The 15,020-nt window shown below is 36.4% G+C and overlaps 1 protein-coding gene across 6 annotated transcripts in view; it reads right to left on the bottom strand.

Moving 5' to 3' along the window:
• IFT56 (intraflagellar transport 56) overlaps positions 1–15,020 on the bottom strand; it is a 55,565-nt gene that overhangs the window by 25,142 nt on the left and 15,403 nt on the right. For 3 of the 6 annotated variants that reach the window (XM_064702252.1, XM_064702253.1, XM_064702251.1), the window contains exons 6-12: positions 13,413–13,558; positions 12,007–12,178; positions 11,532–11,606; positions 10,260–10,362; positions 7,088–7,143; positions 5,250–5,303; positions 4,766–4,829 (exon numbers count right to left, since the gene is read on the bottom strand). In XM_064702252.1, coding sequence (XP_064558322.1) covers positions 4,766–4,829; positions 5,250–5,303; positions 7,088–7,143; positions 10,260–10,362; positions 11,532–11,606; positions 12,007–12,178; positions 13,413–13,558 — 670 coding nt within the window. Of the gene's footprint in view, positions 1–442; positions 577–4,765; positions 4,830–5,249; positions 5,304–7,087; positions 7,144–10,259; positions 10,363–11,531; positions 11,607–12,006; positions 12,179–13,412; positions 13,559–15,020 lie in introns of those variants that run through there. The other 3 variants (XM_064702254.1, XM_064702255.1, XR_010438670.1) reach the window with 3 other exon arrangements.

Here is a 15,020-nt window from a genome sequence, read left to right as displayed (position 1 = left end):
TAAAAATTTACTTATATCCTCCTTCATGATGTCATTTCATGTCATTAGAATTAAGAATTTTTATCAAGCTGAAAAAACCCCAAGCTGCTGTTCAGGTGTTATATCTGCTGCTAGAGAATAAATATTGCCTCCTACATCTAAGTGCTGCTTGGATGCTTTTTAGTTTTTGTTTTGTCAGTCCCCTGTTGAAGTGCACAACATCCAACACAAGATAAAACTCGTACATTTAATGGAAATGACTTGCACATTAACTTAGTTTACTCCATGTTCCTTGAATTTCCAAGGCAGAGATCTAATTAAAAAAAGCAAAGGGCTTAATTGATGACTACAAATGACCTTACAAATAAATGACACTGTGTTTTTCCTAAACTCCTGTTGCTGCTTTTCTTAATGCAGTCAATGGGATTTCTACAGTTAACAAACACAAGCCAGAAAAAATATTCCACATCTTAATTTTAATCCATTACTTCTTGATAACACACATTAAAAGAAGAAGCCTTGTAGACTGTTGCAGTTTAACCCCAGTAGCAACACTAAGTACCACTCAGCTGCTTGTTCACTCCATCCTCCCCTCCACTAAAAAAAAAAGTAAAGCTTGTAGGTTAAGACAAGAATGGTTTGATAATTGAAATAAAATATTATTATTAATAATAAAAGTAATAATAGTAATGAAAAGGGGACAGAGAAAGAGAGAGAGAGAGGGAGAAAAAGAGGAATAAAACTTGGGAGAAACAAATGACCCACAATACAATTGCTCACCACCAACCCAGGCCCTCCCCAGAACACAGTAAGCCCACCCCTCCCAGCCAACTGCCCCTGGTTCCTGTACTGGGCATGGTATTCCACAATATGAAATAACCCTTCAGCTCATTCAGATCAGATGTCCTGGCCATGCTCTGTTCCACCTTCTCATGCAGCTCCTCACTGGCAGAGCATGGGAAACTGGAAAGTCCTTGACTTTGCAACAACTAAAACATCACTGTGTTATTAACATTATTCGCATACTACATTCAAAATGCAGCACTGTACCATTCACTAAGAAGAAATTTAACTCTATCCCAGGCTAAACTGGAACATAGGCCCAGTTGCAAGCAGAGACACAGCAATGGATTTCCTCACTCTAGCAAAAAACTACCTGCTTCTGTATTATAAATCTGCAAAGCAGCTAAGCAACTTGATAAAGCCCTTAAAGGCCCTTGGAAGGACTAGCTGGATGGGAAGTGCTGAAGCATGATGTACATGCTTTAACAGCATGGCCAGCTACTTAGGAAAAGCCCAAGTATAAAAACAGCAAGAATTCTGTTCTCTGTTCTAAAACCAGCAAAACAAATAACAAGTATTCAACATAGTGGCTAATATGCTAAGCTACGTAAAAACATAAAACCTATTATATTGGATCAAGGGGTGTCTAGTTCAAAGTTTGCTGGCTGAGAATATGCAGCTATAGAAAGAAGATATTCTAATTTCACATATAATACATACTGTGGCATGTAATGGCACTTCTGCTAAAGTTTATCCCAGTTTTTAACAATCTACTGAGGACTTCTTAATCACCGCTGAAAATTTTGAGTTAAACAGCCAATGGCCTTTTCATCAACAACTTTTTTTACACATTCTGGTTCTCACAAGTTTCTCTATCAAATAATTTCTGTTATCTGAAAAAGTAATTAATGCTGTTTATTTTAATTGTCTTAAGTGGCAACATATGTCAATGGTCTTTGATTTTTGTATTGTACAGTAAATAATTCTTCCCTATTCCTCTTTTCCTTGTAATTTATGATGTACTCATATACTTATAATGAAACTCAGTCATCATTTTCAGCCCATGTATTCTGCTTTATTAATCTGTCCTTTTCTTCTACTTCAAGAATCCATCCCCTTTCTTTGATCATCCTTGCTGTATTTATTGTATCCTTTCTTGATCTACCATTTTTTAAAGAAATGCAAGAACCAGAACTGTAGACAGTATTCAAGGAAAGGAATCACATTGTATACAATGACAGTAATTATTTTTGTTTTCTCTTTCCTCATCAATTCTTAAGATCCTCTTCAACTTTTCTGATAATTTTGCTAAATTTAATTTGCATATTATTACCCAGTCTTGTATATTCTTTCACATCTTTCATCATTGTAGAAGCTTTTATTTGTACTACTATGGGTAATTTTGTACCATTGGCAAACCTAGTCATGTCATTATTTGTCTCCTATAGCTCATTAATTATGAATACAAGCCCTTTCTTTAGAGAAACAAAAGGTTCTTTCAAGTGTTCAAATCAGGTGCATTTTATCCCTTTTTTCCCTATAAATTTTCTAATTTTCTGCTAGAAATGAGGAAGGTTATTATGTAGCTTCTCTTCTTAGGATTAGTACTGTGGACATTTTTTGAGGTATTTGCTAACACACAGATTTGGAATTTGATTATACTCAAATGACTGTAGTACAATTGTAATTTCATAATAAAATTTCAACTCAAGTGCTATGTAATTCAATATTGGTCCAGAGTTACCTGTTCACTTGTTCCTTCTCTAAGAAAGATAGAAACAAAAAGTTCATGCTGTTTATTATGCCATGTAATTGCATTTATTAGGTGGATATGGGCAGAACAAAAGTCTCCAACTATTATTTATCTATCTATATAAAATCTGTAATCTGTTTAATGTGCCACTCACTGTTCCTATCCAGGCTGGCTGGTGAATAATTTGGCTTCAATATAGTGAGTTGCCTATCTAAACATATAATTGAAAACAATATTATGTTACTCACTGATAAAGAAAAGATATTTATTTTGAGAGAAGTTTTCTATAATATTTAGAACCCTTTTTCCACTGGCATAATCTACTTATCTATATTTATGTATGTTTATGTACAATGTATGTTTATTTAATGTACAATCCCTATTGTACATTAAATCCCATCCCATAGACATTAAATACATTAATATCCTACATGTTACTTTCCTCCTATCATATAAAAAAATTATTTTAGTTTTTAGCTTCCTCTTCTAAAATCAGGCATTCCACTTTATCCAATTTCTTTAAAAGCATCTAATATTTGTATAAAAACACTTACATACTTGGGCTTCATGTGCTTGGTTTTTTGTTATATCCTACCTAAACAGAACTGTTTGCCTCTTCTATTTCCTATGTACAGTTTGATGATCTCCATCTGTTACTCATTTGAAGTTAAACAAAATCCCCACACTATTTTACCTTTAAAGGAGTTACCCTGAACTGTGTGGTCTTCTTTATGGCATTTCCTCCCACAAACTTTTAAGAAGATGCAAAAAGAGTTCTTATATGGAAGTACCACGAGGGTCAGATACTCACAGTACTGATCCTTTCTTTTACCTCTGATTGGAACCAATCCTTCCCATAGGTTTGTTTTTTTCAAGTAATCCACCTTCCTAAGTGTACTACATTTCTACTGCCATTCCCCCTACCATTGCAAGGTTGAAGTCTCAGCCTCTCTATCTTTATTTTGCATATGAGTTTAAAAGTATTTCACAGTAAAATTCAGACTTTTGGCTTCCTAACAATTTCAATTTTGGGCTATATCTTCGCAAGAAATCCTTCTCTGACTATCTTTTCCCTGACTATCTCTGTATTATTTTTGTCCATTTGTGCTCTGGTCACTCATCACACCTGCATGACTGTTACAGGCATTAAGATGTTCCCCCTAACCGAGTCCTCCACTGCTATAGCCCATATTGTTTCTTCTGTTTTCTGGGATCCCAACTCTAAAGAGATAGCTTCTATACAAAAGGAAGGAGTTGGGGAAATCTCCTCTATGGAACCACTTCCAGCCTTCCAACATGAAATTCTCTGATGCATGACCTCAGTAGTACCAGGGCTGCAAGGGGAGCAGAATAGAATGGCTCAACAGTATTTCTGAGTATTTCTTTCCTCAGTGATGCCACTGTCTCTGGAGCTCATTCTCTTTAGTCACCATGGACACAGGAGACAGCATTCACTCTCTGAGGACCATGAGCTGCCTGCACCATAAGCATGCACAAGTTACCCACCTAAGGAAACAATACTAAGTGACAATGCCTACAAAGGAAACTGGGAAGCCCCATTAAGTCTGTATTTCTATGTTACAACTACTGACTTCTTTTCATTTGGGAATTTTGGTTTTGGCAAAGAGAAGGGAAAAGAAGAACTTGGTTTGGGTCTTTTATTGAATAAGTAAAAATAAATACTGAAACTATACTGATATTGGGCCATGGTGGTGGGTGGGTTATAAAGCCTTTTTTTCTCTCTTATTCAAGCAAGAAGTTAGTCCCAGAGCTTTCATTTATCCCTGTAGCCAAAGTCCTCTTTACATTTTTATGACCCTCAGTTTCAGAGCACACTCCATGCTAGAACTCTATGTACTCAATAGGCTTTCATTAGTGGTCCTAGATTTGTACCTGTGTATCCCTGCCTGTAAGGTTTCAGCTGCTCACTTCATCTAATTAATTAGGCTGGTTCCTTCTGTTTCTCTAATGGGATTATTAGGCAAAGGCAAGCTGCCACAGAGTCTCTCACAAAGACTTGCAGTTTGCAGTACAGCCTCTTCTCCAGAGGAAGTCATACAGTAAGGTTTGGAATTGAGACTTCTAATTTAAACTTTCAAATTTGTTTTAGACCTTTTGAAACTCATCCTATAGAAACAAAAGCCTAGCAATATTCCTGCTAACAGCCAGCAGTTAGACACAGATATGATGGTATATACTTGGATATTTTAAGATTGCTTACTTAATGGAAAAAGAACATTTCAAACATACCACATTCACTGGCTGATTCCCCCACCAACTGAAAGAACTGTTGAGCAATTTTCAGATGATCTCTCTGGAAGAAGAATAAAAAAGAAATCCAAGATGAGTTATAGGGCTGATGCTACAATACACCGTGAAAATACAGTCTGAGGAACACTTAGGGAGCAACTAACAAATAAACCAGGGCTGAAGCAAAAAGAGAAAAAAGGTAAAAGTGCCATTCCCTGTGGCTAGATAAAGAACAACACCATACAAAGCAAATGGGGATTTTGGAAATAGAATAGAGAAATCAAATTCATCTTGATCTACTATCAAGACCAGCAACAGAAATTTGCATTTCACTCATTCTGGACTGATTACGGTACAGGAGGTTAAGACACTCAGAGATCCTGCAATCCAAGAAATTACTGCCTCTTTCACTCCATTCCAGTTTCTACAGATCTGTTCACATTGTGTTGTTGGAGAAGTTGGAGAACCTCATGGCTTTACCCACCGAGCCCATTTCTTGTCCAAGTGCTGCATTTACCACCCCTTTGAGGATGTACTCCTGGAAATAAAAAAAGTTAAAGGGATCAGAGAAGACATGGTGAAGATTTCAGAATACACATAAAAGCCTACGTGTGCATTATTCTTCATTAATTCAACTCTATCACGACTGGGTTTGGTAGGCAGCTGGTTAATGTGGTATTGCTTAAGCACTGTACCTATTTAGTCCCCCAAAATACATTCTATTTGCTAGGTAGTCCCTTCTACTAAATATGTTAAATGCAAAGGGGTACTGGTAAGTCTTATGGTCAAAGACAATGCACCAGGAGGAATATGGCAACATCCTTTCATGCCCTCTTCATCATCATATCACCAAGAAGTGTGTAATTGTTATACCAAAGCACAGATCCCCTTTCAAATATGCACATTGGTTAACCATAACCACTGACATCCTTGCTGCAAAATTCATAGTGTTTCTCATCAGGGAATATGTTAAGAGGTTTGTGCTCTGTGGCCATGTTACTCCAGTGAAATTAGAAACAGAAGTTGAGTACCTTCTAACCTCTAGTAGGAGAAACAACTATAGTTTAATTCTTCTCTGAACAAATTTTTCTCAGTGTGTAACAGACTCTTTTGTCCTACCTAAATCTTATAATTAAGAGTTATATCTATAAATCTGTTTTAGTAGGTACTCTTGATAAATTAGGATGACCTTGTTACAGAGGTAAACACAGAAGAAGAGAGACATCTTTCAAGAGACCAAGAGACCAACGAGAGAATGTAAAGAAATATTCTGAGAGTACTACCCAGGATAGTAAGAAATCATTTTAGCACACCAACTGTCTCAGAGATGCCAAATTATTATCCTACATGCATTGTGACAAAGAAGAAATTTGAGAAGTACTCAAGTAGGTTTTATAAGTAGTTTTGCCAAGTGTTAGCAGGGAATTCTTTAAAAGTGTGAGTGAGAAATGGGAAAAAAAAAGCACAAATATTCTCATTTCAAAATGTGATCAAGAATTAAAAGCCAAGTATATTGGGACAATATCCTACAATAGCTGCAGAAAGCCATTGAAGTAAGTTCTGCTATACTGAAAAATGCAAGAAGTGTAAAGCGACATCAAAAGACACTGCTCACTCCTCAGCACAGAATCACCGGATCTGTGTTTTTGAGGTTTTCCTTTTCCCTCCCTCCCTCCTTCCCCGCCCCCCCCCCTCCATCTAATTCCTTACACAGACTCATGAAAGGTGCCTTTTATGCCCAGCTATGTGACCTTTGGAAAATAAACAGCAAAGAGGAATAAATGAGAGACTAAAGATGCTGGAACAGCCACAGAAGAAAATTACAGTAGCAGCCAAGGAACAACTGTAGTTTTCACTCATGGCAGCCAAAGTGATGGGATTAGAAAATACCATTTATTAAAACTGTTTAATCTAATCTAGCTCATTTTAATTGAAATGGCTTCAGGACAACCTATATGAGCATCTAAGCTAGCAAATCTGAGGGATGAAAGCCACACTAGGCAGACAACCAGCTATAGTTGTAAAGGAACTTTTACCTATGCAGTAATGGTCCATTTCCCAAAATCAAGGCTGCACACAACAGAGTTGTATTCTTAGCTAAACTCAGGTGATACAGTAATAAACAGGCTAAAGTACTCATATAGGCACATATATAATACTTCATGCATGCACATTGAATTTATTGTTGATGAAGGGCTGAAAACACAAGAGTTTTAAGAGTGGAAATGGGGCAAACTGTTCTCAGGATACCAGTTTTGTAAGTGGCAGATTTCATATTGGTTTATAATCTCTGCTTTATGTGTCATGACATTTTCCAATTACCTGTGGAGCTGTAGGTTCCAGGTCCTTAATCAGGTTATAAGCCTCCTGCACATCATCTGAAATGCCAGACATTAGAACTCATAGCACACTGTATTAGAACAAGTCACTCATCCTCTACAACAGTCCCCAACAGTCATAGACTAAGAAATAAACCACTTAGACAGGAGGAGAAAGGTAATGATAAATCATTGTGCATTTCTATCACAATGGTGATAGTTTTCTAGAACTCAAATAACAAACACAGAGTGAGTAATATCTTCTTTATTACCACAGTTTTCCTAGCAGAGATGGTTTGGTCCCTTTGTTCATAATGGCTGCCTTCTCAACAGCACAAGGTCAAAATAATAAATCCATCATCTTCTTTTATTTTGTTTTCTCATATTTATTTAGCCCACAAAGAGAATAGGGTAACATGATGCTGTAGGAAAACTTAATCTTTTCCTTAGTAATATTTCAGCATCTGTCCAGCAGATCCTAATTAAAAAGGAAAATGCACTACTAGCAGTGAAGTTTAAATGTGAAGTTTAAAATCTAAAAATTACTTCACTTCCACACAAGAATTATATAAACTGAATAGATCATAAACTTTCCCTGAATTAAAAAATATGTTGGCACTATGGTTGGCTTTGTAAATCAACCTAGTGAAGATCCTCTGCTACTGGCAAAAATTTTGTTAATACAGCATTACACCAACTGCCCATACAAATAAGCCTTATCAAACATAATTCTTTAATTTCTTTCTTTAATTTCTTTTCACTAGAACATACAATCCATGCAGCCATTTAAGGCAATATGCACTGGAGCTGCCAGACTCTCATCCATAACCTCTGCTTTCTTACCTACTCCCTTGAACAGTTCACATAGTAAGGCAGCATTACCTTTGCTTTTCTTTTTTCCCTTTTTTTAAAATATATATTTTTGGCTAGCTCAGACCACCATCACAAAAAACCCCCAAAACCCACAAAAACACACACATACAAAAAAAAAAGAACAATAAAAAAAAGAACAATAACCCTTATTTTTATTAATCCAGTGTAGACTATCAACACAGAACTATGCTATTCAGGCTCCAACAGAAGCAACTAGCAAATCTCACAGCAGCAGATTACAGCAGGATCCCAGCTGACCTCAAACCCTGCTAGAAGTCACTATGCTGAAGAGTTAAAAAACAGGATGCATTTTCGTGCTTCAGTCATTCCAGTTCAGAGTATATATCATCAGTACAACTCTACGTTTATCAGAAATCTTTTCAGTTTTGGAGAGACAGCTGTAGTCATCCAAAGTAAGAATTTCTCACTTTCTTAAGAAAGTTGCTATCCTAGCAAGACTTAAAAATGGAAACTTAACCAAACCAGAAAAGAGGTTTTAGTCCAAATTCCCCTTGATCTTTGTCAGTACACGTGTTATTTGTATATCACAGTAAAGAGAAGAACCTAACTAATAAAAATTACTGCAAGGTTAACAGCATATGAGTGAACATGACTGATTTTTAACTGATGCATGAGATGTACTTTGTTTCCATGTAAGTAGAACTTAATTTGACACATACGTTATTATCAACAATATTGCTGTGCAAGATAATTGGCAATAGTACCAATATTGCCTGTAAGTGACACTGGTAATAATAATACTGGACAGAAAGGTGGCTGGGTACAGCAGACATGGATTTACCAATGCCAAAATGTACTCAAGGTGTGACTGACTGTGTGAATAAGGAGATAAAGGTTGATGCTGTATACCTCGACTTTAGCAATGTCTTTGAAATGATCCCTCATACAAACTTGAAAGATGGGACTGGCTCAGTAAAACTGTAAGGGGATGGAAAACTGGCTGGACTACCTAAGAACAGTGACCAGTTGTACAAAATCCAACAGGTGGCTCATCACTAACCAAAGTCCCCGCGACTGATACCGTTGAATAACTGATTTTTATTAGTGATCCAGATGATAGCATGGAGTACTCTAAACAAGTCTGCAAATGATGAAGGATTGTGAAGAATGCTCCCAGATACAGAGAAGCAGCTCAGTAGGCTGAAAAAAATGGGCTGAAAGAAATCTGATGAAGTTCAGTTGAGGCAAAATTGCATCTTGCTTGGTTTGAAACATGCCTGAGCAGGTGAACTGGCTAAAAAGCAGTCTGGCAGACAGTGCAGCCTTGCAGCAAAGGAGGCACACTGGATCATATTAGCATGAATGGAGCCATCACAGCAAGGGAAGGAATTCTTTATTTGGCACTTGTGAGGTTACACATGAGTACTGTGTCCAGGTTTGGGATCTGACAATCCACACAGACTTTGAAACACTGGAGTGAGCCCACCTGAGGGCCCCCATGCCAGGAAGGGGGCTGAGAGAAACTGAGAGAACTGAGTTTGTTTAGCCTTCAGAAGAAATGACCTCAGGGGAGATCTTCCCACTGTCTACAGTTAACTGATAAGAGGATATAGAATAGATGGAAACAGGTTCCAAAGAGTGAGAGAAGGGCAGTGGACTCAAGGTAGAACAGAGGAAGTTCTAACTGGATGCTTGTCTGGACAAAACTTTATCTAATTGGACCTGCCTTGAATCACACAGCTGGTCAACCCACTGCTGAATAAAAGAACACAATGGGAGAATAGGAATAGCTCTGAAAAACTCAGATATAATTCAAAGAAGCCGGCAAATACAGAAAAGATACAAGCAGAAAATCCTTGTAAGAAAAACCAGAAAAGCTTTGATTCTGGCTACCTACCTGCATTCTTCAGGAATTGTAAAGTAGATTTTAATGAAATATCTTGTTCACAGTCACTTTGGTTCATATTTTGTTTGTGCTGTATTTACAGAAATGGTTGTCCTTGCCTTTATAGGACATATGCCTACCATTCTCACATATTCAGGCAGAGGAGAGGTCCCCTCACTAGAAACAAACACTATCATCCCCAAAGCCATCTCCTGCAACCCAAAAACTCCAATACTCTGCTGAAGTAGGCTTTTTTGGAGTGCACAGTATTAAAGCCTTCTCTGCAAACCATAGGAACTTTTACTTTGCTATTTTACAGAGTGAAAATAAATTGGAAGGGAAGTGAAATAAATTACGTTTTACTGCAAAGAAAAAAAATCAACATTGAATAAGTTGAGATAAGATAAATTAATGTCATGCCTGAAGCTATGAAAGAGCCAGAGGAAGGTGTATTTACCTTGCTGGAGATAGTAAATCACAAGATTCAATCTTGCCTCAGGAATAACATCAACCAGAGGAGGCAGGACTTGCAAAGCCCCTTCTCCTCCTCGGAAAACCACCTGAAGAGAAAAGCAGCACATTGATAATCATCTATCAGAATCTCTTCTATGATAAGTTAATTCAAGGAAATTAATCCTTAAATTCCTGCATAAACAGTACTAAAAGGTCAGTGGCTCTGGCATTAGTTTAGTTCCTGCTTTTATATAGCTGTAGATTATACAGTGTGACCATCTTTATTCTGAAAAATAGAAGTATTTAATTCATACGTAAAGATTAACTTATTTCAGCTTTTAGCAGCTCAAAAGAGTGATACATTATATATCAAAGATTTAAAAGAATAACATAGCCTGAGTGAAGGGAACACATACAAAAATATAAACTGCTTATGATGTTTTCATATGAAAAAATTAGGCTAACAACTCCACATTTATTGACACAGGACTGAGTGACACAGGATCCTAAAATGATCAGGAGCAGTTGGTTATACTCTGATTTCACATGATAGTTCCTCCAACAAGATCTAATGTACTTATTCAATAAAGCACTGACAAAAATACCAACATACAAAATAAACAACACTAACTTTAAAAAGTCCAGTTTGTAAGCAATTTTAACTCTTGGAGAAAGAAATGTTAGCTTGTGATGACTGCTCTTGAAAAATGACAAGGCAAGTAACTACCTGTCATTAAAGATGAGCAATCTACTGTTAACAGTTGTTCAGCAAAATAATAATACCACTGAAAGGAAAATTAACCATTAGTTCCTCTTAGTGACTCTTTTACTGCAGAACATAAAAGTATTTTGCTTTTACAAGAATCTTTTTTCCTAGAACTCCCTGCTTAGTACTTTTGGGATGAAGGCCATTTTCATGTGCTATCTTTATTCCAGTCAAATTGTTCTGGTACTAAATAGAGTTCAGGGTGGGCTACACAAAGTATCTTGCATAGGTACTCTTACACAACACACATTGTTTTAATATGCCTTAAAGACTAAAAGCAACAGTATTATTATTTTCTTGACACAGTCTCGAACTGTCAGGGAAAAATTCCAGGAAAAAAGTAAATAAATACACTTGATTATACTGGTAGGATTCCTGGAATGGGACTTATATGGCAGCAGAGACTCAATCAAGTCTGCAATTTTTCAAAATATTCCAATTTATTAATCATCATGAAAAGCTCTACAAGTGAGTGCAGTTCATATTAAATCCCAGAAATGCTTTACTTACCAGATTGTGCTTAATGAGCTCCTTGCCAAACTCAAAAGATGATGAGGCACTGTCTGTCAAGTTTTTGAGCTCTGCCTGGAATTACATACATTCCAAAATTTTAATATAAAACCAAAAAAGCTCAGAAGCCTAAGTGGAGCTACAAATGAGCTCTAAAGCTGACACCAAAACATCTCCATTGGTGGTGGATGACTAGAAGATTTTGCCTTTCCACTTCTATCTAATTATTTTAGCAATTGGGTAATACATATAAACACAAAACCAAAAGGGCACTGGGAAAATGGTAAGACCACTGGGCACATATGTGGACAGACGGGTTAATTTCAGGGAAACTGAAATAGGTGACATTTCCTGTAAGAACAGAGTGACAAGGTAAAGGCCATTATCAACATTACTGATTAAGACAAAGGAAAAGAAACATGTATGGAATCTTAAACTAAAATAAAGATGAGTAGAAGGACTGTCCAATAGATACCTCTGCAGCCTTTCCATTGTAAAGTCGGAAATGGTTACAAGCCTTCAGGTTAAGAGCAATGGTGCTGTCAGGAACTTGCTGAAGATAAACAGCTAGCACTTCCTGTGAGACATCATAGTAATCCAGTTTGTAATAGCACAGGGCCACATATACATTCAGAGCCAGGTATTCCCTGCAGGAAAGAGGATTAAAGAGAACCTTTAAATCCCATCAGATAGTTTAACATTTCCCCACTACAGCGCATTAAAATCAGTAAATAAAAAGAAAGCTTTCACAACTATACATATTTTACAAACACATCAAAACTGGGGCTTCTGAGAAATGCTTAGGGCTTCTCTAGTTTGTCAGCTAGGACACATTCACAGTATTTTTTTCCACAGCAGCTACTGCAGCTTTTAAAAATTACCAACCAAACTTTTGGTTTGCAAGTCTGGGAAATAGTGGCAACTTCACACCAAGGAAATGTGCAGAACATGAGCTTCCTAACTGGCCTGGCAGAACATGATTTTCTAAGCAATATACTCAAAGACATTTGATGTGCACATAAAAGTTTGTACCAAGTACAATTATTTCAAAAAATCCTTGTCATTACAAGCAGTCAAGCCAGAAGAACTGGACAGAAAAAAACACAAGCATTTGTGAAAACTCTAAGTAAAAGGATAATTGTTATGAAGGTTACTCATTTAGCTTTGAGTGATTATTTCTGCAGGACTTGGAGGTTAAAATCTCTTTCCCAAGCATGACATGATACATGCATTATGATGGATTTCTCTGAAACATTCAAGAGGAGATAGATCAAAAGATAGCAGTATTCTGGGACAGCAGTTTCTATTTTCTTAAAAATACTTCCAGCCACTTAGGAATTCAATTTGTTCCTTGTTAAATTCTGAACTAAAAATTTGCAGAACATGACAGAAAAACCCATCAACAAGAATCACAGAAGATAAACAGAGAAGGAAAGAATTTCAGACTTAAAGGAATGCAAGGAACTCTACATAAAACCCAAGAACTGAACCATTCTAAGAAAGGCTAAGATGTGAAGGAGAAGTCAATAATTCAAGTCCCAAGATCTGCCGTCAGAGGGGAAAAAATAAAAAGACAAAGCAGATACATAACCATATATCATTTCAGAAGAAAAAAGTAACAAAAAAAAAAAAGATATCAGAATGAATTAACCAACAATTTCACAGAAAGAAAACAAGAGAGAGCAGACTTCTTTTTAAATGTGGGGTTTTCAATAATACTTTGAATGAACAAAATTAAGGAGCTGCAACTGGTGCACATTCTGTGATGAGAAAGGGACACAGCAGTTGTTGAAAATGTCTACTTTCAGAAACCAAGCAACGATTTGGAATTTAAATAGCACCAATAACACAGAGGCTCCAATAGGGATTAGAGAAGCGCACCGATTGTCCAGCAGAATGCGCTTGTAGATATCAATGGCTTCTTGGTAGTGGGACCGCATGTAGTGGATGGATGCCAGGCTCAGCTGATCTTCTGTAACATCCTGCAGGTTCTGGTGAGAGCTCATCAGTTTCTTTTCATCACTGAACTAAAAAGAGTGGGACACATTCTCAGAAGAGTTCAACAAAAAAAGCTTTGTAATTAAACTGGTTAGTTTTGTCCTTGCTGGTAAACACCATTAAATATCTGGAAAACTGCTGTTACTTTAATTTGACCAGTAGAGAAAGACAAACATAAAGAAGAAGATGAGTTCAAATTGAATAAATGTTAGGCTAAAACTAAGCACACATTTTCCTTTAAGGTATGATTTAGATATAATTACATGTCATGCGCTTTGATGGATAAGAGGGAAAGAGCTGAATTAATTATTTCACAAATGGAATTTCGCAACACAAAATTTCATTGTAATTATTCAAGCCAGCAAAAATTTTGCTGTTTGTAGATCCAAATCTAATGTCTCATGCATAGCAGAAAAACACAAGTCTTGCAAACACACAAGCCCTAATTTTACTAGTCCTCTTAACAGCACTCATAAGTTCACTTCCACCAGCCTCCAATTTCTAGTTTCTTTAAGTAAATAATTATTTTTAAAAGCATTGCTGAATAGCACATATAACACACACAGAGAAGGCTAAAAATAAGGAACAGAGTTAAACATGCCCATTATATTTGTATTACAATAGTGAGGTTGAGGCTATTTACCAATCGGTCTGCTCAAATCATTTATTCCACTGCTTCCCTTTGCTGGTTTTGCTGCTTCAACAGTAATTATGAATTTCTCTTAGACACAATTTGTAATATTATATATTTCTTTTTCCACCTAACTCCTAGTTTTCTTGAAATTCTTCTCCTCTTTCTTTAAGCCAATTACAAAGTTAAAGGCAAGATAAGTCGCTTAACAGAACTAAAGGCGTTGGGCTTCCTAGCTTTGGTAAAACCATTTATTTCCAGTGACTAACTAGATAAAGAGAAGTTGCATATTTCCTAGTTCATCACAGATGTCTGTAAGTGCCAATGCCACTGAAAAAAAGGCTTTAAGATTTCTCTCTTAAAACTAACAGATATCTAAGTAAAGAGAATCTGACATCAAAGCTAACATTCAAGATTTATATGTCCTTTTAAGTCAGTATCATTAGTAGCAGAATGCTTCTTATGTATTCTGGTACAGGATGGTATAAAAGCTAATTTAAGGGAAGATAGCTATGTGTAGTAAGTGAAATAAGCACTTAATTATTGTTGAAATTAAATTCAATTTCATGCTATTAACAATATGATTTCCTGGATACTGAATCAGGACCAGTAAGAGCATATACACCATTTTGGTCAAATTGCTACATATAAGAGAGCTGCAAGTTAGGAAAACTTGGTACATTTAGGAAAAAAAAAAGTAAAATAGTGGCTTCTGCATTTCTGATTTTATTAAGGTTTCAGGCTCCTCATGATCAAAAATATCACTACATTTCTATTGTACAACTTATGTGAAGTGTACTGGTAATACTTTCCTTAGAAACATGCTGAGAGCATCTATTCTGAGATCATGTTTTCATACT

This window comes from Zonotrichia leucophrys, chromosome 1A, assembly GCF_028769735.1.
Source record: "Zonotrichia leucophrys gambelii isolate GWCS_2022_RI chromosome 1A, RI_Zleu_2.0, whole genome shotgun sequence".
In the NCBI taxonomy this organism is placed as follows: Eukaryota; Metazoa; Chordata; class Aves; order Passeriformes; family Passerellidae; genus Zonotrichia; species Zonotrichia leucophrys.
Note: the sequence above shows the minus strand (reverse complement) of the source record. Positions and strands in the feature narration are given on the sequence as shown.